Genomic DNA, 27,976 nt, shown 5'->3' on the forward strand with positions numbered 1-27,976 from the left:
ACTTCACTGACCGCTTCTCCGACTGTTGGGTGACCTCAATTACCAAAGATCTGATTCCCCACAACTTACTCTTCTTACAGCTTTCTCCAGCTCCCTACACAGCAACTCCATCCTTCCAGTAAGGCCAAATTTTGTGGAGCCATCCTTCTCTTTGTCTCATGCTCCATGCGCACTTGTCACAAATTTACTAGTTCTACCTTCAAGTTGTACACAAAATTAACGACCTGCACTTCTACCACTCTGGACCAAACCCAAATCATCTCCCCAAGGAATTATTTCAATAGTCTTCAAAATGATCTCCCTACTTCCTCCCTGCCCCATAGAGTCTATTCTCAATATTTCCATCTCTCCTTGAGTTCTGTATGTATGTCCACTAAATGCCTTTAACAACGGGTACCGTTGGTTGTGGATTTAATTAAGGCGGATGGTTGAGACAGACCCTGACCAGATCTGGAGTAAGGGAAATCTTCAGTGCTTGAGATGTTAGGGAGGCACGATTTCACGATGGGATTGCTTTCACTCCAGAGCCCTTTATGGCTAGACCCCAATTCTCCCAGTGCTTTTGTCTGTCCTAATTTACTTTCCTTGTGCCTCTGTTAAAAGGTTCATAGCCTGCCCACCTTCAAGTCTTTTATTCCCCCCGCAGTCAGATGCCGAGCGCCTAAAGGGCAAGATTTCGGGGCACTCTTGCACGGTCCTTCCCCCTCCTCCAGAGGCGCACCACCCTCCGCCTCTCCCCCCTACCCAACTGCAATCCCTGTAAAAGTTCGAGGGTGTTCTGTCTAGTGGCGACTAGCAAACAGGTAAGGCGCGATTCGAATGCGCCGAGCACTAGGTCGGCTCCGGGTTGATGCAGTCCCTGGGGGCAGCCCCGAGGCCAGGAAGGTGGGAAACACGTCTTTTCCATAAGGGTCTGGGAAAACCCGGTGAGAAATGAATCGGGAAGGGATCGGGAGGGAAAGAGAGGGATGGGGAGGGAGGAGGAGGAGAGGGGAAGAGTGGGAGGGAGGAGGCGGAGGAGCTGGCGCAGGGGTAGGACGGAGGGGGAGGAGGGGGAGGAGCTCCGGGCGGCGGCCACGCGGCCTGCTCCGACCTGCGGGGCCCGCGGCCGCATGGCGTCTGCCTCCGCCGCGGCCCTTTCGGGCGGGGGGGCCCGGAACCTGCTCCGGTTCCTGCGGCTGGTGGGGCAGCTCAAGGTGAGCGGGCGCCGGGCGGGGCCGTTTGGGGCCCGGCGAGCGGCGCGCGGGGAGAGGCCGGTGTGGCCCCCGCGTCCCGAGCTGCGGCCGGCGGGGCCTGGGGCCTTCGCCCTCCTCGCGCCCTCCCTGCCTCGCAAGGGTGGGCCCCGAAGCTCCCCTGGGCGCCCGGGCGCGCCTGCACAGTGGGCGGAGGAAGCGCAGCGGCTGGGCTCACCGCAGGCCCAGTGAAGTCTGAGCCGGGAGAATCCTGTGTGGGGAGATGAGCCTGGTGCAAATCCGGGAGGCCTGCGCTGCCCTCCGTGAGGGTTCTGGAGAGCAGCTGGCGCGGTGATGTGTGGGACCCTCCCTGCCCGTCGGCTTCAGCCCAGAACACATGTGGGGCTCACGCCCCCTTTGCTGGGCCTCGGAGCAGCCGCTGGTGGGAAGAGCAGAATCCATCAGTCCGGCAGATGTTAAGTGGGTGCTTTAAATCCTCTAGAAGTAACAAGACTTTTGAAAAAAGATATATAATGTATTATTTGTTTCAGGGGTACAGGTCTGTGATTCATCAGTTTTACGCAATTCACAGCACTTACCGTAGCACATACCCTCCTCAATGTCCATCACCCAGCCACCCATCCCTACCACCCTCTTACCCAACAGTAATCCTTAGTTTGTTTCCTGAGATGAAGAGTCTCTTATGGTTTGTCTCCCTCTCTGGTTTCATTTTGTTTCATCCCCCCCCACCCCATCCCCTACGATCCTGGATCCTCTCTCTGTGTTGTTTCTCAAATTCCTCGTATCAGATCATACGATAATTGTCTTTCTCTGACTTATTTCACCTAGCATAGTATCTTCCAGTTCCATCCACGTCATTGCAAATGGGAAGATTTTGTGTTTTTTGACGGCTGCATAATACTCCATTATAGATCTATATCACCTCTGCTTTATCGATTCGTCTGTTGATGGATATCTAGGCTCTTTCCATAGTTTGGCTGTTGTGGACATTGGTGCTGTAAATATTGGGGTGCATGTATACCTTCATGTCACTGCATTTGTATCTTTAGGTTATATACCCAGTAGTGCAGTTGCTGAGTCGTAGGGTAGCTCTATTTTCAACTTTCTGTGGAACCTCCATACTGTTTTCCAGAGTGGCTGCACCAGCTTGAATTCCCACCAACAGTGTAGGAGGGTTTCCCTTTCTTTGCGTGGTTGCCAACATCTATCATTTCCTGACTTATTTTTAGCCATTCTGACTGGTGTGAGGTGGTATTTTATTGTGGTTTTGGTTTGTATTTCCCTGATGCTGAGTGATGTGGAGCACTATTTCATGTGTCTGTTTGGATGTCTTCTTTGCAGAAATGTCTGTTCATGTCCGCTGCCCATTTCTTGATTGGATTATTTGTTCTTTGGGTGTTTGGATATTTGTTCTTTGGGTGTTGAGTTTGGTAAGTTCTTCACAGATTTTGGATACAATAGCCCTTTATCTGATATGTCATTTGCAAATATCTTCTTTCATTCTGTCAGTTGTCTTTTGGTTTTGTTGACTGTTTCCTTTGCTGTACAAAAGCTTTCTGTCTTGTTGAAGTCCCAGTAGTTCATTTTTGCCCTTGCTTCCCTTGCTTTTGGCGCTGTTTCTGGGAAGAAGTTGCTGCGGCTGAGTTCAGACAGGTTGCTTCCTGTGTTCTCCTCAAGGATTTTGGTGGATTCTTGTCTCACATTGACGTCTTTTATCCATTTTGAGTCTGTTTTCGTGTGGGTGTAAGGAAATGGTCCACTTTCATTTTTCTGCACGTGGCTGTCCAATTTTCCCAACACCATTTGTTGAAGAGACTGGCTTTTTTCCATTGGACATTCTTTTCCTGCTTTTTGAAGAATAGTTGACCATAGAGTTAAGGGTCCATTTCTGGGCTCTCTATTCTGTTCCATTGATTTTTTTTTTTTAACAGAATATTTTATGTAGTGCACACTGGAGTTGTATTCTGTGTGGTCTCCCTTTCCATTTTATCCTCCTCTACCCATAACTGGAGATTTTGCAGAATTTCTACAATTTAAAAGCAGATTATCTGTATCCTGCCGCTCTTGCTACTCTATATACAATTCTTCAGAAATGTTGACTCCTGGGGAGAAAATGCAGTCTCACAAGATCACATCCTGATCTGAACAGAAGACAGAATCATGACTGGGGTAGCAGGAGCAATTAGAAAGGCCTTCTCCCTTCTGCTTCCAGACCGGGAAGTCTGTCACTCACTTTTTCAAGTTCAGAGCTTTCACCAGTGTTTTCTACATGTGTTGAATGGGGTTGTTTGAAGACAAGAGTCTCAACTCTCATAGTTAAGAAAACACAATATTTTATAGTTTTATTTTTATGTCTAAAGGACCCATATATGTTCCATAATTTATGCCTTAGTAATGCAGAGTAACTCGACCTTTTGGACCCTTGCACTGTATACTTGTGAATTATTTCTCCCTCTCCTCCTTCTTATTCCCCGACCCCACTGGTTTGATTCCAGATGTTGATCATTTGGTTAGTTAAGCATTCTTCCACGCTTTCCGAGAAACTATGACCCTGCTTCTATACCCTATTCTTTGGGCTTCTCTTAAAGAGCATAGCAGATTAAATCCTCATTTTTATAAGCTTCTCTCTCTTCTTCCTTCTCATCAGAGAGTCCCACGGACTGGCTGGGTATACAGAAATGTTGAGAAGCCAGAGAGCGTGTCAGATCACATGTACAGGATGGCAGTTATGGCTCTGGTGACCAAAGATGAGCATCTTAACAAAGACAGGTAAGCCAACGTGAACTCTGATGTTTGTTAGAATCTCTGGTCTGTGGGTATGTGCCACTTCTTGTGACTGACGCCTTTATCTAATTCTTGAGAGTTTTTAGTTGATCTGTCAAGAGAAATTACTTGAGGCAAACCATATAGGTTCAGGCTGTAGGAAGGGGAATTATGTGTGTTGGTTGCTTCAGCTGTAAAGTGTGTTCTGGGTTTTTTCTTGGCAAGTGATAGAGCCTGCCGTGATCTCAAGAAGACAGAAGTGTGATAATACAATTTCCAGGGCCTTGACAGTCAGTGTGCTGTGTCTAAAATTCTGTCATTGTAATAGTATGCTGTAGCCCTTTCATGAATACTAGCACCCATTGGTGGGGTGACTTTTTGGAGGAGTATGTGCAAGAGGTAGCTGAGAAAAGGATATTCTCTCCTTCAGTCAGCAGGTGTCTACAATGCTTTTTGAGCACAGGACACAGTTTCCTAACAAAGTAAGACAGAAGTTAATCTCCTGGGAATGACATAGGTCCCAACTGGCTTCTATAAAAAGCCCCAAATTAGTTATGTTCAAAATTAGTTATGTTCAAATTAGTTAGGTTCAAAAATTAGTAAGCTTGGGGGTGCCTGGCTGGCTTACTCAGTAGAGCACATGACTTTGGATCTTGGGGTCATGAGTTTGAGCCCCACACTGGGCTTAGGGATTACTTTAAAAAATAGATAAATACATAAAAATTTTAAGAAAAAAAAAAAACTGGGGTCCCTGGGTGGCTCAGTGGGTTAAGCCTCTGCCTTCACTCAGGTCATGATCTCAGGGTCCTGGGATCAAGCCCCACGTCAGGCTCTCTGCTCAGCAGGGAGCCTGCTTCCCCCTCTCTCTCTATGCCTGTCTCTCTGCCCACCTATGACCTCTGTCTGTCAAATAAATTAAAAAAAAAAAAAACTAGCAAGATATTCTAATAGAAGAGGTGACATGTGCTTGGGTGATCTTAATAGAGGGGACGGAATGGATCAGAGGTGATCTCTGAAGAGCTGACCGGGTAGGGAAGTAGAAGGCACAGCGTGCAGAGAGGAGGGCATAACAATGGAAGCCCCCAAATTAAGGGTCTGTTTTGGAAATGATAAGTAAATCAGTTTGATTGTATCAAAGTTCCATTAGAGAGCTGAGGAGCCCTGTTACTCTATAGGTGGTAGAGAGGTGGGATTTGGGGCAAAAAGCACAAGACGAACATGCTGTGGAATAGAGCTAACAAACCCAAGAGTAGTTGGAGATTTAAACTGGTGACGGAGACCGGCTGCAGTTGGTACACCATGGGGAGGTTGTTAGGCCTAATCTTTATTACTGATCATCATAGCCATTGGCCTAATGATCAACATGTGTCAGGAACACACAGGATCCCATTTAGTTCTTATACCAACCTTATGATGTACTACTGCCCCTTTTTTACAGATGATAAAATGAAGGATGATAGAACCGAACATTTAAAGAAATTAAGTCACTTGGCAGAAGTCACACGGCTAGTAAATGGTTGCTGGATTCGGACCCAGATCTGTCCTGCTCTGCCCTGCTCTGCCCATGTCTCTCTAAAGAGCCTCATCTTGACATCTAACTAGTATATTGGGGAAATGATTAGTTCTGAGTTTTGTATCAGGAAGTAAATGCCATAACCAGATCATCCCCTCCTGGCTTTGTCATCTGAAGTTGTCCACCTTTTAAAGTGATAGCCATTAAAACAATAACAAAAAAATTCATGTGAAACAGTTTCCCCTGCATTCATGTTTTATCGTGTTGCATATTAACTAGCACTTTCAAATCAGAATTGTTTTTGGTTAGTAGAAGAGAATTACTTTAGAACATACTTCATTAAAATACCCTGTAAGGGTGGAGGGGAAAAAAATGCATCTTCACGATAGTCTAGAGAAGGAACTTGTAGTGAATCTAACTGTGTCCTCATTCATCATTTCTCGTCTGGTCAGATGTGTGCGCCTAGCCCTCGTTCATGATATGGCCGAATGCATCGTTGGGGACATAGCGCCAGCAGATAACGTCCCCAAAGAAGAAAAACATAGGCGAGAAGAGGTCAGTGTTAACTTTTGACTCCACCGGAGACCACCAGAGACCACTGTTGCTGAAGCAAAGCTAAGTTCGTTGGACCCGTGGCAGTAAGACAGAGCACAGAGTCTGAGCAGTGTCTCGGTGTGGGGGTGGCAATCAGGAGCTGGTATTTGTAGGGTTTGAGGGTCTGGGCTGGTGGATGGTCAGATGGATCTTAGGAGACGGGCCACTAGTTAGATTGCACAGAGTGTAAGACAAAATAGCGTTGGATTGGTAGAACTGGTGAGGCAGAGTCTCAGTGAGGAGAGTCTGGAGGAATAAGCTGTTAGTGCTTACTCTATCTGGGCCGTGAATGGTCTTATCTTCTAGAAGCAAGGATTTCTAGAAGTAGCGCACTGGTGTGGTTGTTCTCAACCTTGTTTAACATGAGATCAGGAAAGTATGCCTGCTCTCGGCCTTGTCTAACACAGGGACAGGAAACTGTTGGGTTTCTATTCTCATGAGTAGGTGGACATAGATAGTGGACATAGATAGTATGGCTTTCATTAGCAGAAGGGAAGTAGCTAGAACTGGAAGGAATTCTCCATCCTGGTTAAGCTCTTTGGAGGAAAATGCTGAAAATCACAAGTCTAATCATTATTATAATTACTTGTGAATTTTCAATTAGTCTTTGATTTATTGGTTAGAAGTAATGAAAAGTATTTGTAATAGTAAGAAAGGAACATCAGAAAAATATTAAATCAGTATCAATTTGGACTCTAAATCCAGAGCCCAGGGCCAAAGAGGAAGACATATTTGAGGCAGAGGTCAGAAGATCCAGGAAGGTTTTTTGTTGTTGTTGCTGTTTTGTTTTTTGATGTTGAATGGCTGGTTCTCAAGTCAGGGTTATTGTGAGCTACTTTTATTACAGGAGATTGGTCCTGTACTGCTCAGTGGATAGAACCTTCATTGAAATGCTTCAGCAGGGCAGGGGGGCTTGACTAGCTGTTCTCAGAGCTGGGGGAGTCTGGAGTTAAGTAACCTGCACTATTTTTATCCCCTGAGAGGCAAGAAGGTCCACAAGGAATGCTAGTTTAGGAATTCTGACATTATGGGAACAGGAGAACTCGTGTAAGGAATGCGTTCTTCCTGCCAAAATACAGATCCAGAATCTAGGCTCAGTATCATGACAGCCTATACAGAGGGAGAAGGCCGAGGCACTGCTTCTCTGTAGGAGTCTAGACTGACGTGAATAGAGTTCCTGGACTGACTGGCAGAATTACTACGAAAAGAAGCCAATGAGTTCAAGATACCGAGCGGCAGAAAGGAGTTTGCTCTGAACCAGAGGATGTGAGCGATGGCATGCTGAAGACGAAAGGAATGGGGAAAAAGACTCCCTAATTATACAGCTCATTTCAGGATGCAGGCTAGTTTTAGTCAAGGGTCAGTCCAGACATCGTGGAGGAGAAATGGTATATCCAAGTACCGGAGGGTCCTCAGAGACTGTGCAGGGACACAGAGCAAGGAGGAGAGACAAACCGTCCCATGAAGGTAGATCATGAAGTTGAGGTTTCCTCCCCAGCGGAGCAGGTCAGAGTCTTTAGGAGAAAAACAGCATCCCTGGGCAGGCTCTCCACTCCCTGGAGATGGGAGAAGACCAGCCACTGTTTTGACAGTGGGGAGGCCTGGCCAGTGACACCTCGTGGAGGGGCCTCCTGGGGCATGAGCAGAGAGAGAGTGCTTCTGCCCTATTGGGCTTCTTATCCTGCTAATGATGGGACTCTTTCCAGCCTCATTATACCTCCTGGCCGCTGCCCACTCCTGCGTTTCCCAGAGGCCGTAATCTGGAGAGACAGGGGAAGCATCTTGAAGAACCACAGGTTCTAGACAAGAAACAGAAGGCTTGGAAGACGGCCGAGAGTCCATTGCCTCTTTCTGCCGCTTCTTAGGATTTGGGAACAGAGAGAAAGATCTGGAAGGTGAATAATTCTTTATGCAGATGGTGTTTATGAACAAGATTTGGATGTCTGAACCATGCATTAAGATAATTAAATGAGGATTTCTTGGCTCAGGGTGGAATGCACATAATGAGAATCGGGCAGCATGATTTGCCCACGGGCTAGCCAACTGCATCAGGAAGGCTTAAACTGAAGTAGGAGGGAAGGAAAACACTTGGTGAACTTGGAAGGCTGATTGTTTTGGAGGAGAGTATATGGTATTAAGATGAAAGGGAAAATGAGGGCACGGAAGAGAAAGTTTAGGGCCAAAAGCAATACTGTCTGACCCCCTCCCTAAACAAGATAAAACAGACTTTGTATTATAACGCGAGCTGGCGAATGACGCTTTGTAGGGACCATCTGGCACCCTTGGGGTGGAACTCAGGGCAGGAATACAGCGATAGCAGGTCATACTGCTTTTTGAAGACAAAAACATGAAGTCAGAAGGCAGAATCATGGTAGGTATGTATCTGCCAGGGTTCAAGTTGCTGAAAGTTGCTGAAGAACCAAGAGGTTAAAAGGAGGAGAACCAAGCTTTATTATGGGAGTGAATGTGGCAAAATAGAGAAACTGAAAAATATAGTGAACATTTTAGAGAGTGGTCATCATGTGCCAGACACCACGAGCTTTGTGTTACTTGTTTCATCCTCACGACAGCCCCCCCTCGGTAGATGCATGCCATGATTAGCCCCATTTTACAGATGCGATACCGGAAGGACAAAGAGGTGAAGTACCTTGCCCAGGGTTCCACAGCCAGTCATAGGCAAGTCAGGCCCCAAACCCCAGTTGAATCTTTTGCAGCGAACTCCTATCCTGCTCAGCCCCACAAGTGATGTCTGAAGGATGCGGGATGCTTTCTGGGTGCCTGACGCAGAACTGACCCAGGATGTTTGCTGAAAGCTTAGGCAGGTCAGGACTTCTGGCAAATCCCTGGCACGCTTTGCTAATGGGAGGAAGCTAGGAAAATTATCACCCTAAATCAGTGTGTGGACCAGGTAAAACTCTGTATAGAAGTGAGGGTAGCGGGGCTCACATGGGGAGGGCAAGTCTGACGTACGCAGCCAGGTACCCCGGGGTTTAGCGAAGTCATTTTCGGAGGGTTCATTTAAAAAGGTGGGCACAGTTCTGTGGCATGTGTTACCAAATAAGGAGCATCGACTACGTCGGAGGTCTCCAAACGCAGTCGGATTGTATGATAACAAATGATATCAGTGAGTAGAGATCCAGAAAATCATTGTTCAGTTTTCAAGAAGAGAACAACAACATGTTTGTTATCTGTTTTGGTTTTTCAAAGCACATGATGGTTTTATTCAACAGGAAGTTTATCAGTAAGTCAGTAACTGGATGTGATCTCCAAAAAGCTGATTTCAGTCTTAGGCTGCCTTTGTAGAACTAGAGTATCTGGCACAACAGAGGCGTGGTTCCATTCTTTCCACTATGGTCAGAGCACACATCAGTCATTGTTTGGTGCTGGAGTAAAATACTCTAAAAGCTTGGGTTTTTACATACCTATAAATACATATTATTTAGTTCATTGTTTTCAAACAAAAGCAATGGACAGACTTGTGTTTTTGGAATAATGTAGAGAAAGGCCATCTGTTTATAAAGACGCCCTTAATTTTTGAGAATGCAAAGATTTTCTCAACCATTTTACTAGAATTTATGAAAAAGAAACAAGGGAGAACGCAGACACAACCTACCGTAAATTTGATACCACTGAGGGAGGCATGGTGCTACAGATCGTTTGAGATGGTGAAGTTACTTAAGGCTGATCCATGACACTACAAATACAGTTTGCTCTGGGAGTAGTGGTATTCTGTATTCTGTATTTTCTGTATTCTGTATTTTCTCTCTAGCCTCTGCTGGACAAATCATACACATGTCCCTCAAGTGGCTGGTTTGAGTTATGTGGTCCTCCCGTGGACCAATCCCTGTGGCTTCCAGATTCTGGGAATCAGAATCAGAATCCAGATTCTGGTCCAGCTGGGTCACTTGACCTTGTTTTTGTGTGTGAGGAAGGGATGCTGGAGGGTTGGAGGTAGGCATAGTGGTAGACCTTCATGGACAGTTTTCAGCTTGATATAAGAAAGTATTTTCTGTCAGAGCTGCCTAAAGCCCATCTGGGCAACCTCCTGAGGTGCTAGAATTCCCACGCCGGGACATGTTTACAGAAGGAGAATAAGAAGTGATCAGGGATGCTCTTGAATGGTTCCTGGATGATGTAGCTACTTATCTTTTTTTTTTTTTTAATTTTTAAATTTATTTGTCAGAAAGAGAGAGCACAAGCGGAGGGAGCTGGAGGCAGAGGGAGAGAGAGAAGTAGGCTGCCCACTGAGCAGGGCGCCTGATGTGGAACTCGATCCCAGGATCCTGGGATCTTGACCTGAGTTCAAGGCAGACACTTAACCAACTGAGTCTCCCTGGTGTCCCGCTAATTGTCTTTTAATATCATATCCCCTTTCGACCCGTGTGTCTGTGAGCCCGCAAAATACTCTCGTGTTATTTCCTTTATGTTAATGACAGTAACTGCCCATTTGTATGGTGCTTTATGTTATGCAATAAAAACATTAAGAATAGAAAATGAATACAGTAATATACAAACAGTTTTGAGCTTTGTAATTCAGTGTTACTTTCCTGTTCTTGTTCTCAGGTTTGTTTTGAACTTTAGTATGTTTCTGTTTGGAAATTTACACGGGCATCTTGCCATTCGTCCATAAGATGTAAAATCCCTGGCCTCACTTCTGATATTTCTGTAATCATCTCACACCCTCCTCCTTCCTTGTCCTTTTTTTGGTGTCTGGTGTGGTGCAGACCACAAAACATATGCTCAGCAAAGCCCACGTGAATAAATACACACGTTTCTTTAATGTGCACAACTGCCCTCCTTGTAAGCCATAAATATTGTCCGAGATTCTGCCCTTTGGGGAGCCATTTGCAAGAGTTTGAGCCCATGATTTGGCTTTTGTAGTTGAGTTGTTCACTAGATAAATGTGATCATGATTAAAATAACTGTTATTTCAGGAAGCCATGAAGCAGCTGACCCAGCTCCTCCCAGAGGATCTCAGGAAGGAACTTTATGAACTTTGGGAAGTAAGTATATATGATAGGTTGCATTTTAATGTATTGTGATTGAATTTATAGGGCTCCTCAGTGTTTTAGTTGACTTAGATTGTCATCACAGCTGTCTCTAACTTACTGCTTTCTGGTTTGTGTCTGTTTCTCACCTCCTGGCTGCTGCAGGAATTTCTCCTGGCTCATAGAAATTTTTCTTCCGTCCAGTTTCCCCATTTCCCTTGACACCATAACGCCTGGCATAGATCCTGACTCACAATCCCCTGGATTTCCTGTTGCGTTGCCTTTGCCACCTTCGCTACGTCATCCCTACCCATTTCTGGTCCTTGGAAACAACGTGGACCCTCACCACTGGCTCTGACCTTGGACACATTCCCCTCTCTGAGCCTGTTGCCCATCTGTGAGACCTGGAAGGGTGGTCCAGGGCTGAGTCGGGTCCACGTGAAGTGCTGCCAGGATGCCCCTGGGGGACAGAGGGGGGGCCCTGTGGGTGTTCACTCCCCACCCAGAGCTTGCTGGCAAGGGGAGGCGGCGTTTGGCTGGAGGGAAAGAGAGGAAGAGTGGAAAGAGCCAAGAAAGCCATTGTGTTCCCATTGCTCCTCACTTCTAGTGCTGGTTTTCATTTGTGAAGGGAAAACAACAGCAAACAGACCCTCGTCTACCGCAGTTTCTCACTTCCTTCCAGTCTACACTGGCCCTTCCTTGCTGGAGCCCCTGGTGCCCCTCCTTATCCTCCAACATTGCTACCTCACACTCTCACTTCTCCCGGGTCCTTCAAAGCCCTGCTCCCTGCTCCTGCCTTCAGAGGCTGACTTTCCACCTTTTCTTTCACATCCTCTGCCCTCCGCCCCGCCTTCTCTCCCCTGAGCCACAAAGCTGGCAGAGTTCCCTTCCCATTGCCCAGCGTGCCATGCCGGGTCAGCTCTTCCCTTGATTTGGGAAGCCTGGGGGACAGGTTGAGAAAGTGTCAGTGTTGAACGCTGAATAGATGTGTCTCCTAAAAAATGCCATTTTACTCAGTGGTCTGGTTCTGTGGCATGCTGTCATTTCTGTGGTTTAGCTGGATTAGGGGGTGATGTAAGCATCCTTTTCTTGTGAGGCAGCAGGCTCTGATGCAGAGGGCAGGGCTGGGCTCCAGAGAGACCTGGATTTGAACCCCACTTCTCTTGAGGTGAGGGGCTTGGCTCTGGCCGGCCTGTTTCTCCTAGAACGTGGGAATACAGCTCCACAGGCCCTTAGCCGCAGTTAGGAAATCTACACAGTTCAGGGAGCCATTTAAAAACAAAAACAAAAACAAAACAAAACCTGAAGTAACTTGATCTCACACAGTAAAATCTTACCTGAATCACTATGAGGTTGTTTAGAGTCCACCTGCCCTGACCCACCTCCCTTAGTGTGAAATCAATATGCTTTAATGTAGAAATACTCAATCTGTTTGGCAACCGAGCCTGCCCTGGACCCCACTAGGGGTTTTCTATAACATGTACCTGTATGTCCCATATTATTTTCTAAATTAAAAATATGCTGAAAACTGAAACGGTTTTTAGGTAAAAGACTGTGGGCCATTAATGCCTGCCTTGCCAAATAATTGTGAAAATTAAATCTAGCAAAATATGCATGTCCTTTAGCCGGAGGCTGGCTCAGGTGGCGTCTGTTACTAGTTATAATGGGGTTGCTTCAGGGATAAGAGTCCCTTGTGCCAAAGTATGTACTTGCAAGTGAACTTCTGGAACACTATGAGGATTGAGGATAATGGAGTGGAGTTGGGCTGCATTTCATACACAGGAAGAAAAAAAATGGCAGTGAGTTTATGAAACTAATCCCATGTCTCTAAGAAGGAAAGACTCCCAGAATTTGAAAGCGTTTTATAAGAATTGGCACCCTTGTGTCCCCTAATTATTGTGAACACAGTGGCAGTATCTGTTAAATTATTTTCTCAGTTAGCAATCAGCAACTGGCTCAAAAAAACTTACTGCAAAATTTACTTTAATTACAAAAATTAACTTACTTTCAATTTACTGCAAAATCTCCTTTAATTAAGTAGCTTCCAAGTGAAAACATGACAAAAAGACTTTGGATTTGAAAAAATATATATAAAATTCAGAGCATTAAGTGACTTGATAGCCCCCCCAAACAAGTGATAGTTTTATGATCTTGTAAAAGTCATTGGTTGAGTTAATTAAGCTTGTTAAGGAAGATCTCAGGCCAGGTACACAGTTGGCCACTTGGAATGTGACGATTCTCAGTTTCTTTATTTCTTTCTTTTTTTTTTTTTTTTTTTTTAGAGATTTTGTTTATTTGTTTGACAGAGAGAGAAATCACAAGTAGGCAGAGAGGCAGGCAGAGAGAGAGGGGAAGCAGGTTCCCCGCTGGGTAGAGAGCTGGATGCAGGAGTCGATCCAGGACTCTGAGATCATGACCTGAGCTGAAGGCAGATGCTTAACCCACTGAGCCACCCAGGTGCCCGACAGTTCTCAATTTCTTGAGAATTGTTGCTGGGCCAGCCAAGAGCTTAAAAGAAAATAGCAAGGAATTAAATAACTTCATTGGTAAGACTGTGGGATGTTGATTGGTGTGGAGGAGAAAAATTGTGAGCTTTTTGCTTTCTGGCATGAACGTCACGTTTGCATACTCTAGGAGGTTTGGGAGTTTGTTTTTCTATGAAGAGCCAGAGTGGGGGAAATGAAGACCATATAAATAAGCTCAGTGGGTTAAGCCGCTGCCTTCGGCTCAGGTCATGATCTCAGGGTCCTGGGATCGAGTCCCGCATCGGGCTCTCTGCTCAGCGGGGAGCCTGCTTCCCTCTCTCTCTCTCTCTGTCTGCCTCTCCGACTACTTGTGATTTCTCTCTGTCAAATAAATAAATAAAATCTTAAAAAAAAAAATAAGCAGCAACACATTTTTCAGATAGAATTAGAGAGATTTATTCACTGAGAATAGTATTCATGGCTCTTAAACTTTCCTTAAGCAATTCATACATCCCTATGAATGAAGTAAGGTCAAGAAGGTAAGGTCACTAGGGCCCAGAGGTACAGACTGAATCTACAAATAAGTCCCAGTGTTTTCTCTCCACCGAAGAATGCGCATACGTACGTGGGTGCCGACGCTGGCGGGCACATGTGTATTTAAGTTTATTTAGAAATCAGGAAAATGGACATCCCTAACATCTAATATTATTTTGTAGAGAGAGTGTTAAACATTAGAATTGTCCCATTTCTTGGACCATTTCTCCCCATTCTGTGCCTATTAAAGCCTGTATTTCAAGAACTGGACTATCACTCTCCATAATACATGTTTCTCAAAGCCCACAGACTCTTCTGACAAAAAAGCCTAGCTCTAGGCAGTACCTCAGAAGAAGATAATCCTCTCCCCTCTTCTGATATGGATTGAGTTGTGTCCCCCTAAAATTCACATGTACCTCCGAATAAGACCTTATTTCTTATTTGAAGATAAGATTTTTTTTCTTTTCCATTCAATAGTTTATTCTCAATACCTAGTAAAATATAATACATGATGTAGGCAATCAGTATATGTTGAATGAATTGACAGGGCTTTTTCTTGATACTGTGAAGGAGTTTTTTTTTAAATAATTATATTTCAAATTTTTATTGTTCACCTTGAAATAGAACTATATTATTTCAAGTATTCGCCAAAGAGGAAATTATAACTGTGGAGATTTTTTTTTTTTTGAGATAGGATTAAAAAAATTGGGGGGGGGAGATTGAATTGTTACAGAGGTAATCAAGTTGAAATGGGATCATTAGGGTGGGTCCTAATCCAATATAATGGTGTCCTTATACAAAGGGGAACTTGGACACAGAGACATATATTGGGGGAGCACCATGTGAATATGAGGGAGGCCTTCTGTAAGCCAAGGGGAAGGACCCGAAACAGATCTTCCACTCCGCCCTTGGAAAGAACCAATCCTGCCAACACCTTGATTTCAACTTTTACCTCCAGAGTTATGAGACAATAAATTTCTGTTGCCTAAGCCTCAGGATGTGGTTCTTTTTATAGCAGCCCTTGAAAACTAATTCATTCTCTCTCTGTCTTTTTCCTCTCTTTCTCATACCTTTGGTACTATGTAATGGCTACTTTCATATTCTTAGCTATTTTTTAATTACCTCTGTATTCTGTCTCTTTAGTTCTTTACTGTGTCTGTTAGAATTTTGTAAATTTGAAACTAGAAGAACACCTGTGTCCTAGGGTCTCTTTGGTAGCAGGTGACAAGCCTGCCTCCTTGTTCAACATTTTCCTTCTCTCACAATGCAGTGTGGTGGTTAACTGAACAAGCACTTACAGGTTTAGCATATTGATACCATATCACTACCTTATTTGTAGTAAGAGACTCTCTTAGTCTTCTAGCACTGCTGGTGAATTTCAATTACCAGAAATCTGGATGGCTTTAAACAAGAGAAATTTATTGTCTCATGGTCCTGGAGACTAGAAGTCCAAAATCCTCTGCTGGGCTTCTCATAGATGCCTCTTCCATTTTCCTTTCTTTCTTTCTTTCTGTCTACCTGTCTACTTATCTATCTACCTATTTATTTATTTTAAAAGAGAGAGTGTGTGTGAGTGGGATGGGGAGGGGCAGGGGAGAGAAAATCTTAAATAGGGTCCACACTCAGTGAGGAGCCCAGTTTGGGACTTGATTTAATGACCCATGAGATCATGACCTGAGCTGAAATCAAGAGTTGGACGCTTAACTCACTGAGCCACCCGGGAACCCCCTGAGAGATCCCTCTTCTGGCTTTGGCATTCCTTTCCTTACAGACACATCGCTCCAATCTGGGCCTCCATAGTCAGGTGGTGGTCGCCCCGTGTCTATATCCACACCCAAATGTCTCTCTACTTATAAGGACACCAGTCATTGGATTAGTACCCATCCTAATCCAGTATGACTTTATCTTAATTTGATTACATCTGCAAAGATCTTATAAGATCACATCCATAGAATCCAGGTAGACATGAAATTTTGGAAAACACTATTCATCCCAGTATACAGACTCTCATATTAACTAAAGCATTTTTATAATTTGTGTCCATCGTTAGTATTTGGACTTCAGTATCCAGTTTCCAGGGTTCAGATACTCTGTTTACTACCAGTATGGTCTTGGACAACTTACTCAATGTCCTCATTTATAAAACGGCAATAGCACTAGTATACCTATTTTACAGACTGTATGGCAATCAAATTAATTAATATATGAAAGGACTTGGAATGTTGCCTGATGCATGGTAAGCTCTATCTTTCCTCCGTCTCCAGTCTGTATGTTCTGATTTTGGTTTAAGAAAGTATGGTCATTCTGTATCCGGGGAACTTAGAATAGTACAACTTACATAGAAAATGCCAGTTGATTGATTTATGAAATCTTAATCATAGCTCTTCGCCACCATAAATAACTGTCAGCACAGAGGGTCATGTCTGTTTAATGCAGTTAAACGTCCTTGATTATAAATTTTCTTGGTCATAGAAGGGTGAAATCAAATTTCAGCAAGTCAAGAGAAAACACTGTCATTTTTCTCTGAGTATCACAGAAGGTTGTTCCCCCACCACCTGCCTTTCCCTTTAAAGAAGTATCCTTGTGAGTCCCCAGATAGAGCAGGAGCCGCTCCTCAGGCAGGATGCTTGGCGTACCCACCTGCCCCCAATTTTCTCGCCCTGTTGCCCCAAGTTCAGTCAGTTGGAGATACAGTGGGTCTACAGGTACCCTTTAAAAAAGTCTCCATACCAAGGACTTCATGGTTCAGGTGCAGTATTTTATTGGGGAGTTTGATGCAGAGCACCATGAGGATCCTAGGTCCCTGAGGGAGAGTCACTAGGAGGTGGTGGAGTGGAAGACGCAAGAGAGAAACTTCTCCTAACGCTTCCGCCCACCGGCCTGTCTCCGGGGGAGAGGGAGGAGACTTCTGGCCTCCCTGCCCCTTCCTTCCCTTCTCTTCCCTTTCAGGACCCAGACTGTATCTCTTTTCTGCTTGAACTCCTTGTTCTACTGTTGCTTCTCAGAACTCCAGTCCGAGTCCTTTGGATCATTTGGCTCCCGAGTCCCAGCCAGAGGCTGCAGAATGCTGATGCAGGGACCTTCCTGTCCCTGCCTTAGGGACTGGCGTCCCTCGCTTCCCACACAGCAGGCTCTGCTGAGCCTTCTCAGGTGCCAGAAGCCACCATGCAGCCTCTCCATCTCTGGCCCCACATCAGCTGCCCACCCCTCTCTTCCTCCACCTGCTTTGTCACTCTTTCCCCAAGCTGATAACAAATAAGCTTGCCTCCTTCAGTGAGAAAAGAAAAGCTTCCAGATGGAACTTTTTCAGCTTTTTGTAAGCCTCGTAAGTAATGTTTCTGTACCCTATTTTGAAATAAACTTCCCTGGACAGCACATTTCCCTCCTTCGCTTCACCACCACATAGGGCCTTGTCTCCATGGCCTGCAGGCCGCCCTGTGACTCGGGCCCACCAGGCGCAGCTCTGGCTGCGGTCACGGACTGCCTTGTGTGGCTCCATCTGGGGGAGTCTTGCCAGTCGCCCAGGTGCCCCTGACGCCTGGGCCACCGGTGTTGGCTCGTTGCAGCTGTCTCATCCCTCAGGTCTCTGACGTTGCTGCCTCCAGATTTTCTTTGTACCTTCCGAGCTCTTTCTGAGTTTGTGCAGGTGTCCCTCTTTCTTGGCCAAGTTGGTCAGGGCCGATGTTCCCTTCCCAGGGCTGTGTCCTTGGCCTCCTGCTCTCTGCACACTCCTCCCAGGCTTCCGGGGTCACATCCTGATAATTCTCTGTGTTCTCCTGAACAGCTTCCTCCTCAGCTCCAGACTCACAAATCCAGCAGCTCCACCTAAATATCTTGCTCAGCTGGTTCCTGGCATCCTCATTTTCTTCAGCCATTTTTATTATTTTTAAAACCATTTTATTGAAAAGTAAAACACAGAAAAGGACACAAACACCTGTGTATAGCATAATGAGTTACTGGAAGGATAACATCCTTGTAACTACCGCCTACATCAGGATTTGGAATTGTCGCGGGGCACCTGGGTGGCTCACTCGGTTAAACATCTGCCTTCCACTGGGGTCATGATCTTGGGGTCCTGGGATCGCGTCCTGCATCAGGCTTTGTGGGAAACTGGCTTCTGCCTCTGCCTGCAGCTCCCCAGCTTGTGCTCACTCTCTCTCTGTGAAATAAATCAATAAAATCTTAAAAATTTTTAAAAAAGATTTTATTTATTCATTTGACAGAGATCACAAGTAGGCAGAGAAGCAGGCAGAGAGAGAGGAGGAAGAGGCTCCCTGCTGAGCAGAGAGCCTGACTCGGGGCTCGATCCCAGGACCCTGGGATCATGACCTGAGCCAAAGGCAGAGGCTTTAACCCACTGAGCCACCCAGGTGCCCCCTAAATCAATAAAATCTTTAAAAAAAAAAAGATCTGGAACTGTGCCACTGCCACAAGAAGCCCTTTCTTGTACCCTGACCAAGGCCAACCACTCCCTTCCTCCAAAAGTAACCACCGCCCTGATTTTCACAGGGATCACCTGAATTTCCTTATGGTTTTGTGACCCAAGTAGTCATCCTCTTACATTCTAGTTTAATCCTGTCCATTTTTAAAGTTTTTTTATTTTTATTTTTTATTATTTTTTAAGATTTTATTTATTTATTTGACAGAGAGAGAGAGCACAAGTAGGCAGAGAGGCAGGCAGGGAGAGAGGAGGAAGCAGGCTCCCCACTGAGCAGTGAGCCGGATGCGGGGCTCGATCCCAGGACCCCAGGATCGTGACCTGAGCTGAAGGCAGAGGCTTCAACCCACTGAGCCACCCAGGTGCCCCCTTATTTACTTTTTTTAACCTTAATGTATCTTTTAAATCTTTAATCTACAGTTCCCCCTCCCTTCTGACCCCCAGCCCATCTCTTTCTCTTTCTTACAAATTATCTATGGAAGAATCCAGAGCATTTGGCTTAAAGAGTTTTCCATAGTCTGGGTTTTGCACACTCATGATGCAGTTCTGTTCCTCTGTTTTATTTTCTGCACATTGGCCTCTGAATCCAGAGCTGGATCAGACTCACATTGGATCTTTTTGGCAAAACTGTAGATGGTGTTGGAGTCTTTGATTGTGAGGCACATAATGTCTGGGTTTTCTTGATGCTTACATCCCTTCATCCCATTGAGAATTGTAATATACTATTTTTGTCTTGTTTTTATTTAGTAGCTGAAGTAGTTGTACCCGCAGAGGCTTCCTCTTCCTTCCTTCCTCCTCCTCCTCTCTTCTGTTGCAGTTCATCTAGGAAAAGTGGGGTATTGACTTTGGTCACTTCCTTTATAGCAGGCGGTGTAGTCCAGCCTCATTCATCTGCAACAGCCAGACAGTTTGTTTCAGTAGGCAGTGTAATTTCCAGACCACAATATGTGTAGTCGGGTGCATGCTGCTCCTGGGTTGTCTATGGTTTTTATGCTTTTTAATGGACAGAGTTAGGGTACATGTGTGTATCTGCCTTGTGGGTTCATGATGATATTTCCAATTCAAATACAGTATTGCATGGTTTTTACTTAATCTCTTGTATGGTATGTCTTCACCTCCTCTACATTATCCTTTCTTCCACACAAGGAATCCTGATTATATGGGCTTTATCCTTTTCTACACATGTACCCATCTCAGAATAACAATTGTATATAGCACAATCATCAATTCCATTTACTGAAAACGGTTTAAAAAACTTTTTTGCCTCTGCTATCTCTATTATTCCTGTGTTTTTTTGGTCATTGTACTCTACCGAGATCGTATTCTGTCTAGATTGTTACATTACCATTACATTACATTAACCATAACGTATTGTTTCTTACACCTCATTGAATCTTAGTTCTGCAAGTATCTGTTGATGCTCACTACCCGTCCTTACATCAGTTTGTCCTGGTCATTTTGGCTGTCTGAAACTTGACCTCTTCTAGTTTCTTCAAAAAAGGCTCACAGGAACAATATGTTCTAAACTTGCCTCTGTGTTCTTTATACTGGAAGGTCAGTTTCACTTGATAAAAGAAAATCCTTGGCTCCCAGTTTCTTTGCTTGAATGTCTTAAAAACATTACTCCCATTCTCTTTGCTCATAAAGCAAAGTCTAATAATTTTATTTTTTTATATATGTCCAGTGCTTTTTCTGCATAGGTGTCTGAAGGATTTTTTTTTTCATATATATGGTAATTTTATTAGATTGTGTCTTGCTGTTGGTCCTTCTGGGTAAATATCCTTAGCTACTTAGTGTATGTGTTCAATATATACTTTCAGATTTAAAAAAAAATTAATTTCAAGAAAAATTTTTGAATAGTTTTTCTTTTACTTTGGTTTCCTTTTTTCCTCCAAAATGCTGACATATCTGTATATTGGTTCTTCTTTGCCCATCTTTGATATTTGTCACCTTCCCTCAGATCCTTTACATCTCCTTCATATCTTTTTGGCTTCTAAACCTAACCTTTTCAATTTCTATTTCTTTTAAGGTATGTTTAAGTATCCTTGTGTTTCTGTTTGCTTAGCCTTCACTGCAAAATGACTTTTCTTTTATCTCTAATGTTTTCTATATGGTTCTTTCATGTCTTAACATTTTCTTAGCATCTTTTAGTTATTTTTGAAATAGTTTCTTATAGATTTGATCCTTTTAGCAAAAACTAAGGATGTCTTTCTGATGTGAATTGTCTGTAGAGATGTCATTTTGCTCCTTGCTCTCTTTAGTTTCTGGTAGGCTTGTATGGGACCTGATCTCTGTGCTTTCTGATCTTTGTTGCTCATTTTGATACACAACTAGTTTTCCCAGACTTGTGGAAGGAAACTTGGTTCAGATAACTTTAAAAAAAAAAAATTATTTACTAGGTTGAGAGGGGAAAAAGGGGCAGAGGGAGAGAGAGAGAGAGAATCTCAAGCAGACTCCCCATTGAGTGCAGAGTCTGATGCAGGGCTTGATCCCACGACCCTGAGATCATGACCTCAGCCGAAACCAAGAGCTGGACCTTTAACTGACTGAGCCACCCACTTGCCCCCAGATAACTTTTTGAACTTCACAGAACTTCCTTGCCTGCTTTGTTGTTTTTTCTTTTTCTTTTCTTTCATTCTTTTTTTTTTTTTTTTTAATGTACTGTTAAAGTATATGGTGGCCTGCGTTCAGAGATTCCCTGGCTTTGTTCTCTTTCCCCAGTTTTATCTGGACTTTTTCTTTTCTTCTTGTTATCCTGACCCCACTCAGTTTTGATTCCGCCCCCAGCAGTTTCTCTTTCTGTGGGGCCCTGTTCTGGAGAGAGCCCCCTGCTGGTCAGGCTGGCAAATTCACGAGGGCTGGGCTTGCGTCAGCGGCTGCTGGAGCTGAGGGTCTCCTATTTTCCGGTCTGTCCCATGCCCTGTTGCTCCTGCTGATGGAAAGCAGGACTTATGGTTAGAGGTCATTTGTCCCCACTTCCCATATAATTTATGGTTCATGGTAACATTGTGTTCTGTAGTTTTGTTATAAATATTCATTAGGTTTTGGTTTTGCTCCTTCTTTGCTCTGTCAGTTTTTTGGGTCTCTTTTTCTCCCCTTTGCTCCCTCTTGAGTTACCCATGCCAGAAACAAGGAAGTCCTTTTCAGCCTTTCCTTCCATCCACGTTCATATTTTGGTTCACTCCTTAGTGTCTCTCAAATCTGCCCACTTGTTCCATCTTCACTGCCATGAGATTAGACCAGACCAGATTCTCCTAGCTGCTCTGCTGGTGCTACCAAGTCTCAGAGCCCGATTTTTCTGCCTCCAATCTAGCAGATTTTCCCCACAGAAGGTAAGATGATCTTTCTAAGCACAGATCTGATCATGACCCTTCTGGCCTGAAACCTTCCAGTGACGTCCAGTCGCTGCGTGATAAGCTGAAACCCCTTATCACAAACCACAGGGCCTTTCAGGAGCTGACCCTTCACCTGCCTTCAGCCTCTTCCTCCTACAATTAATTCTGCCTCCTGTCATGAGAAACTGCTTGGATTAAGCTCTCAAAGATGCCATGGTGTCTTCTTACTCCTAGAGCTTTCTTGGCCTCACTGTTTTCCTTGCCCTGCCTCATTGTTGGAAAATGAAATTGGAAAGTGCCTGTACCATTGCTTCTTGAGGAAAAACCCAACAATTTATATTTTTAAAAGAAACATGTAATTTCACCAGAATTTGTTATACAGTGTGTGGTCATTGCTTAATGGTCTTGAAATCTTTTTTTCTTACTTCCAATAAGAGAAAAATCCTGAACTGCTGTGCCTTGAGTACATTCCACTTCTTTTTTGTTGAATAAGGAACTTGAATTATTAAATATAAATACATGATTTTAAATGTGAATAAGTATTTAAATAAAGACAAGTATTTTTAAGGGCCTTTGAAGTTAAACAAAATGTATTTGGTTTCATATTAAAACGATTTCCCTGTATACTTTTCAGCTCTATCAAAATCCAAATAGCTGCGTTTGTAAGAATAACACATCTAATAAAAATCGAGAAACCTTAAGTGATTCACATCACATCACCCTGCCAAGAAAGCATGACAGGCTCATTATCCGGACGCATCTGGGGTGGAATTACAAATAAGAACTTTGCAGGGAAACCAGTTGGGAACACTCTGGTCTTAATAGAAAAACTATTCTATATAGTATTAACTGGGACTTGTGGTTGTGTGACAGGTGTCCTGCTCTACGAAGCAGCCCTCCTGGAGCTTCTTGTGTCAGGTTTGCACTGAGGAGGGAGGGACCGGAGGGCAGAGGAAAGGCAAAAAAGCTGCTCCCGGTCCACTGCCTTTAGCACCACCATGTGACCAGGACACGGACACACACACGCCGTTGCACAAAGAACCTGCCGGTCCTGCCTGTGTCCTCCAGAGTCATACCCCAGGGGGACCTGTTTGGAAAGCAAGGACAGAGGTTTCCATTGTAAAGGATCGCCAGAATTCAATGAGAAAGCTAGAAATTCACTAGAAATTCATAAGGAAGTCTCACAGTTTTTAAATGGGGAGGGAAGTAATTGGAGAAGCATGTGATGAAATAGTAGCTGGAAGTTAAAAAGACCACCACTCTGGTGGATGAAATGACGATCTCGAAGACAAGGTACCAGCTGAGAGGAAGAATGCTTGGAGTGTCGAAACGAACAGCTGGGGCCCTGGGGGCATCTGGCAGACTGTACAGAATGGCAAGCACATCCCTCTTGCACGGGGTGCTGAGACTGAGCGGGGACGTCACAGAGGCAGTGTCTCTGCGACGGGCATTGTGGGTGTGGTGGCCAATACAGAATGTGCTTCCATCTACGAGTCTGATTTCAATACTAGAATCAGAACTCCCCTGGAGTACCCCGTCCCACAGCTCTGACCATGCTGTGTTCGTGGTCCCTTTCCTTAGGAGTATGAGAGCCAGTCAAGTGCAGAAGCCAGGTTTGTGAAGCAGCTGGACCAATGTGAGATGATTCTGCAGGCATCCGAGTATGAAGACCTGGAGGACAGACCCGGGAGGCTGCAGGATTTCTATGATTCCACAGCAGGTACCCTGGGTTGTGTTCAGTAAACACTGTTGTAGCTGGCCTCACTCCTAGTGTAGTGACTGACGGCGCGTTAGTGGGATCCGCTGTAGTTACCTTCTAATGACACTTTCCTATGGAGCATCTGACTGGGACATGGTGGGCTTCCCAGGGAGGCGCAGCCTGGTGTGTGAGAGCACTGGCACCCTGGGCCCTGAGCCACAAGCCAGGTTCACATTCCCACCTGGCTCTGCACCCCTGGGCGGTGTCCTGGCCTCTCTGTATCCTCCCTGAAAAGTGGAAAGCATAGAGCTTACTTATTGGAGTCAAAGGTGGGTTTTGAGATTTAAGAGAGAATATCTATGAAAGTGCCTTATAATCTGGACGTGCTTGATAGAAATAAAGTCATAGAAGATGGAGGTAGAAAAAGAGATGTTAAAAGTAGAAAACCCCAAACAGTTGAAGTCACCGTGGTCATTATAGTGCTTCTTGGCGCAGACCTCGAGTTCAACTGGTTCTAGTTCTGCCTCTTGTAACACATGTAACCTCCAGCAAATTACTTAACCTGGCTCTGGGCCTTAGTTCCCATATTTTTAAAATAAGGATAATTATAGGGGCACTGGCCTGGCTGAGTTGGTAGAGCACGCAACTCTTGATCTCAGGGTTGTGAGTTTGAGGACCACGCTGGATATGGAGATGTAAAAAAAAAAATTTTTTTTAAAATAAGGATTATTATAGAATCTACTTTATAGGGTTATTTGAGGATCTAGTGCGAGGTGCTTAGAATAACACTGGGCAATAAGCCTTTGCTGTCTTCATTGTGATACAATTCCTGGCGAAGCTCTGTACCTGTAGGACTGCTGACTGTGTGGCTCCCTGGAGCATAGGTCCGTCCTTCCTCGTCTCCCCCACCTCAACTCCGGAGTCCCTCAGGCTCAGCTCGACTCCCATTTGCCCTCAGAGGGCTGCTAGAGTGCCCCTCTGGGACTTCGCAGGACTTCATGTCACTCCCCGCTCACAGGCCGGGCTCCAGGATATGACGTGCTTCATCACGAGGTTGATTCGGTTTTCCTTCCGTCTTTTCCAGCCCCACTTCCTCTGCCTCAGACGAGGCCCTTGTTATTTCTGTATGGACTCTTGTCATCACCTGCTAACTCCGCCAGCCGGGCTCCCAGCTCTTCCTGCAGATCACAGTGTTTTCCTCCTCTGCAGACATAGTTATTATCATATCTTCATTTTTAAAACTTCTGTGCTCAAAAGCTCTCCCATCTGAGGCCACTCCTCTCCCTGGTCTCCCTTTGTGATCCTCACCATCAGAATGAGGCGTTCCCTTCTTTTTGCTCAGTCTCCATTTGGTCTAGAGCTTTCCACAGTGTTGTGACAGTCTGACTTGTGTTCTCTTTAGTGATGTTTCTTGTTGGGTCTCTTCCCAGACCTCCAGTTGCTCATCCTACACCATAGTAAACTCTTTGAGGGCCAAGACCAGGTTTGTCCCATCTGTTTTTGATACAGGTGGTGCTCAAAAATATCTGACTTGAGTTAACTAGAGTAGCAGTCTAGACTAGGGATCTGCAGACCATGGGCTCATGGGCCAAGTTTGGACTGCTGCTTGTTCATATAAATAAAGTTTTATTGAAACAACCACACTCATTCTCTATTCTTTATGTATTGTGGCTATGTCTATGTATTGTGGCTTTTACAGCCACAGCAGCAGAATTGAGTAGACTTGAGTAGCTGGCAACAGAGACCACATAGTTTACAAAGCCTAAAGTATTTACTGTCTTACTCTTTACAGAGGTTTGCCGACCCATTGTAAGCAATGATTAGGTTCCAAGGTAGCATATTTTGCCAATAATGTAACTAAAATACAAGTCATGTCTGTGTAGTGCTTTGCATTTTAATGCTATCATTTTCTATTTTGATATATTCACAGTGAAAAATAGAAAATGAAACATGAAACTCCTAGAAGAATCAAAAAATGGGATGTAGGAGGGTCATCTGGTTTAAAGTGCACATTTTATTGAGGAAGAAACTTGAACTGAGAGTTTGATGGGTCCTCAGCTGAACTGAGGTTAAAATTCACTTTACTTTCCACTCTGGGGCACTACTCTATTAAAAAATTAATAATTAGGTGGTGCCTGGGTGGCTCAGTGGGTTGAGCCGCTGCCTTTGGCTCGGGTCGTGATCTCAGAGTCCTGGGATCGAGCTGCGCATCGGGCTCTCTGCTCAGCGGGGAGCCTGCTTCCTCCTCTCTCTCTGCCTGCCTCTCTGCCTGCTTGTGATCTCTCTCTGTCAAATAAATAAAATCTTTTAAAAAAAATTAATAATTATAAGTAATGAAAACTGATGTAAGAATGGTTTCCTACTTATCCCAATAATGCTTGAAGAAAAAAAACAAGTTTAGTTAAGGAGAGATGAAGATGTACACTGTGACCCTTACGAGGATTTCTCTTTTTAGAAAACTGCACCGTGTGATCGTGGGGCTCGAACCCATGATCCTGAGATCAAGAGTCACATGCTGTACTGACTGAGCCAGCCAGGTGCCCCCTTATGAGGATTTTGAAGGGAACATAAAAGCTTTTGTTTGATAAGACATTTTTAATTCTCTAATTTAGTCAGCACTTACGGCTTTTTCTCTTTTCTTTTTGAAACTCGGTGTGTCGAGGAACAGCATGGAGGCCAGTGTGGCTTGTGGGGGTGGATGAGAGGAGAGGGTTGCAGGTGAGGCTAGAGGGGCCCTCCAGCCAGTATAGGAGGTTGGCATGGACTCTGAGCAAGATGGGGACCCCTTGGAGAAGGTGGACTACAGGACAAGTGTGATCTGACCTGTGTTTTGAAATGGTCACTTGGGCTGGAAGTGGGGAGACTGACTGGGGTCATTGCAGTCTCCTAGTGGTTTGAGCCAGGTGGTGGTGGTAGAAAAAGGAAGGAGTGGTCAGATTCTGGTTATATTCTGAATATAAAGGTTGACAAGATTTGTGTGGTGGTGTTTATGAGAGAAGTCCAAGGATTTTGGTCTGAGCAACGACAGAAGAATGGAGTTGCCACTAGATGGAGAAGATGGGGGAAAGATAGGTTTCAGATGAGAAAATCAGGGGTCCCAAAAGCAAAGGGAAGAAAGTGTTTCAGGAGGGGAAAGAGGAGCCTTCAGATTTAGCCACATGGAGCTAATTGGCATGTCCTCAATAAGAGCTATTTTGGTGGAATGGTGGTAATAGTCTGATGGCATGACCTTTACACGTGTTGGTGCCGAGGATGGCCAGGAGGCAACTGGGAGCATAGAAGGCAGCCCCAGGCCCAGTAACAAGAGCCATGTGAGAGAGGAAACAGCCACTGTGTAACAAGGCTGCAGGGAAAGCCATAGCCTCAGGACAAGCCAGACATTAGGGCAAGAAGATGAAGGGAAGGTTCAAAGAAGAGGTTGAGAATAGGGATTAAATGGAACAGAGTTAAATGTGGAATGAACAGTAAACAACAAAAGTCACTGGCAAAAAAAAATAAATAAAACAAAACCTCCAAAAAACAGCAAAACAGGGAGTGGATGGTGGGTGTAATATTCCCGTGTGCCAGCTACATGGGAAGATAGCTTGCAGGCTGGTTGCTGCCCAGGACAGAAATCTGGGAGGGCTGAGGGCCAGGGAAGACTGCATAGATCAGTGGGTTTTAGTGTAGAAGTGTTTGCAGAGAGGCACGTTTGCATCCTGGGACAGCCTAGACATTCTGTCTTCCTACTAGTCTTTCTGATGTTGGTGCTTTGTTCCCCTCCACTGCAGTTTCAGAAGGGACAGGGATTGCTCTCAGTTCTCTGAGTGCTGTCCTACCCGAGTTTCTTTGTAGTTCCTGGTAGATGCATTCAGAGGCAGCCTGGTGAGGTTTCTCTTAGCTCTGCCTAATGGGACAGTTCTTTGTTCGATTCTCATCCCTAATGCTTGGAGGCATGCGGGTGACGGAGCGTGATCTTCAGAACCTGGAGTTGTGTTCTGCAGAGCCCCTGCGTAGAGTGAAGCACAGAGCTGAGCCCCTGACAAGCCTGGGATCAAGCTGGAGACACTGATGGATTCTCTTGTCAATTTATTTTTCCCTGTCTTCTTGCCTTGCAGGAAAATTCAGTCACCCTGAGATAGTCCAACTTGTTTCTGAACTTGAGGCAGATAGAAACGCCAAGATAGCAGCTGCCCCTGGCACGCCGACCTCCTGACATGTCCTCTCTCCTGCTGCACTCCTGTGACAGACATCGTAGTTTTCATTTTCGTGGCGTTGTGTTTAGCCACTGTTGCCGTGTGGATCTCCCAGATGTGAGTCTATTTTCCGTTGCCCGGACTCCAGTAAGAAACATGTGATGCAGCCCGGATAATAAAAGAAGCTGGGAAAGAGTGTGGTCCTGAAAATGTCCTGAAAAGGCCGGAGGCCGTGGGGGGGAAGCTTTGTATGCACTAAATAAATATTTAAAACCTTAA

General features: G+C 44.8%; 1 protein-coding gene across 1 annotated transcript; it reads left to right on the top strand.

Moving 5' to 3' along the window:
• The first annotated feature begins 1,037 nt into the window (after positions 1-1,037).
• Positions 1,038-27,976, top strand: HDDC2 (HD domain containing 2). Its single transcript, XM_059177664.1, has 6 exons — positions 1,038-1,196; positions 3,841-3,962; positions 5,922-6,024; positions 10,998-11,066; positions 23,405-23,543; positions 27,620-27,976. The coding sequence occupies exons 1-6, from the start codon at positions 1,113-1,115 to the stop codon at positions 27,715-27,717; spliced, it is 615 nt and encodes a 204-aa protein (XP_059033647.1). The 5' UTR covers positions 1,038-1,112; the 3' UTR covers positions 27,718-27,976.

Source organism: Mustela lutreola, chromosome 6 (genome assembly GCF_030435805.1).
Source record: "Mustela lutreola isolate mMusLut2 chromosome 6, mMusLut2.pri, whole genome shotgun sequence".
Classification (NCBI taxonomy): domain Eukaryota; kingdom Metazoa; phylum Chordata; class Mammalia; order Carnivora; family Mustelidae; genus Mustela; species Mustela lutreola.

What these genes read in the sequence shown, in the direction of transcription:
- HDDC2 (XM_059177664.1), top strand. Translation starts at nt 1,113, where the DNA reads ATGGCGTCTGCCTCCGCCGCGGCCCTTTCGGGCGGGGGGGCCCGGAAC. An exon ending in GGCTGGTGGGGCAGCTCAAG is followed by an intron (nt 1,197 to 3,840) that starts GTGAGCGGGCGC and finishes CCTTCTCATCAG; the next exon opens with AGAGTCCCACGGACTGGCTG. An exon ending in GAGCATCTTAACAAAGACAG is followed by an intron (nt 3,963 to 5,921) that starts GTAAGCCAACGT and finishes TCGTCTGGTCAG; the next exon opens with ATGTGTGCGCCTAGCCCTCG.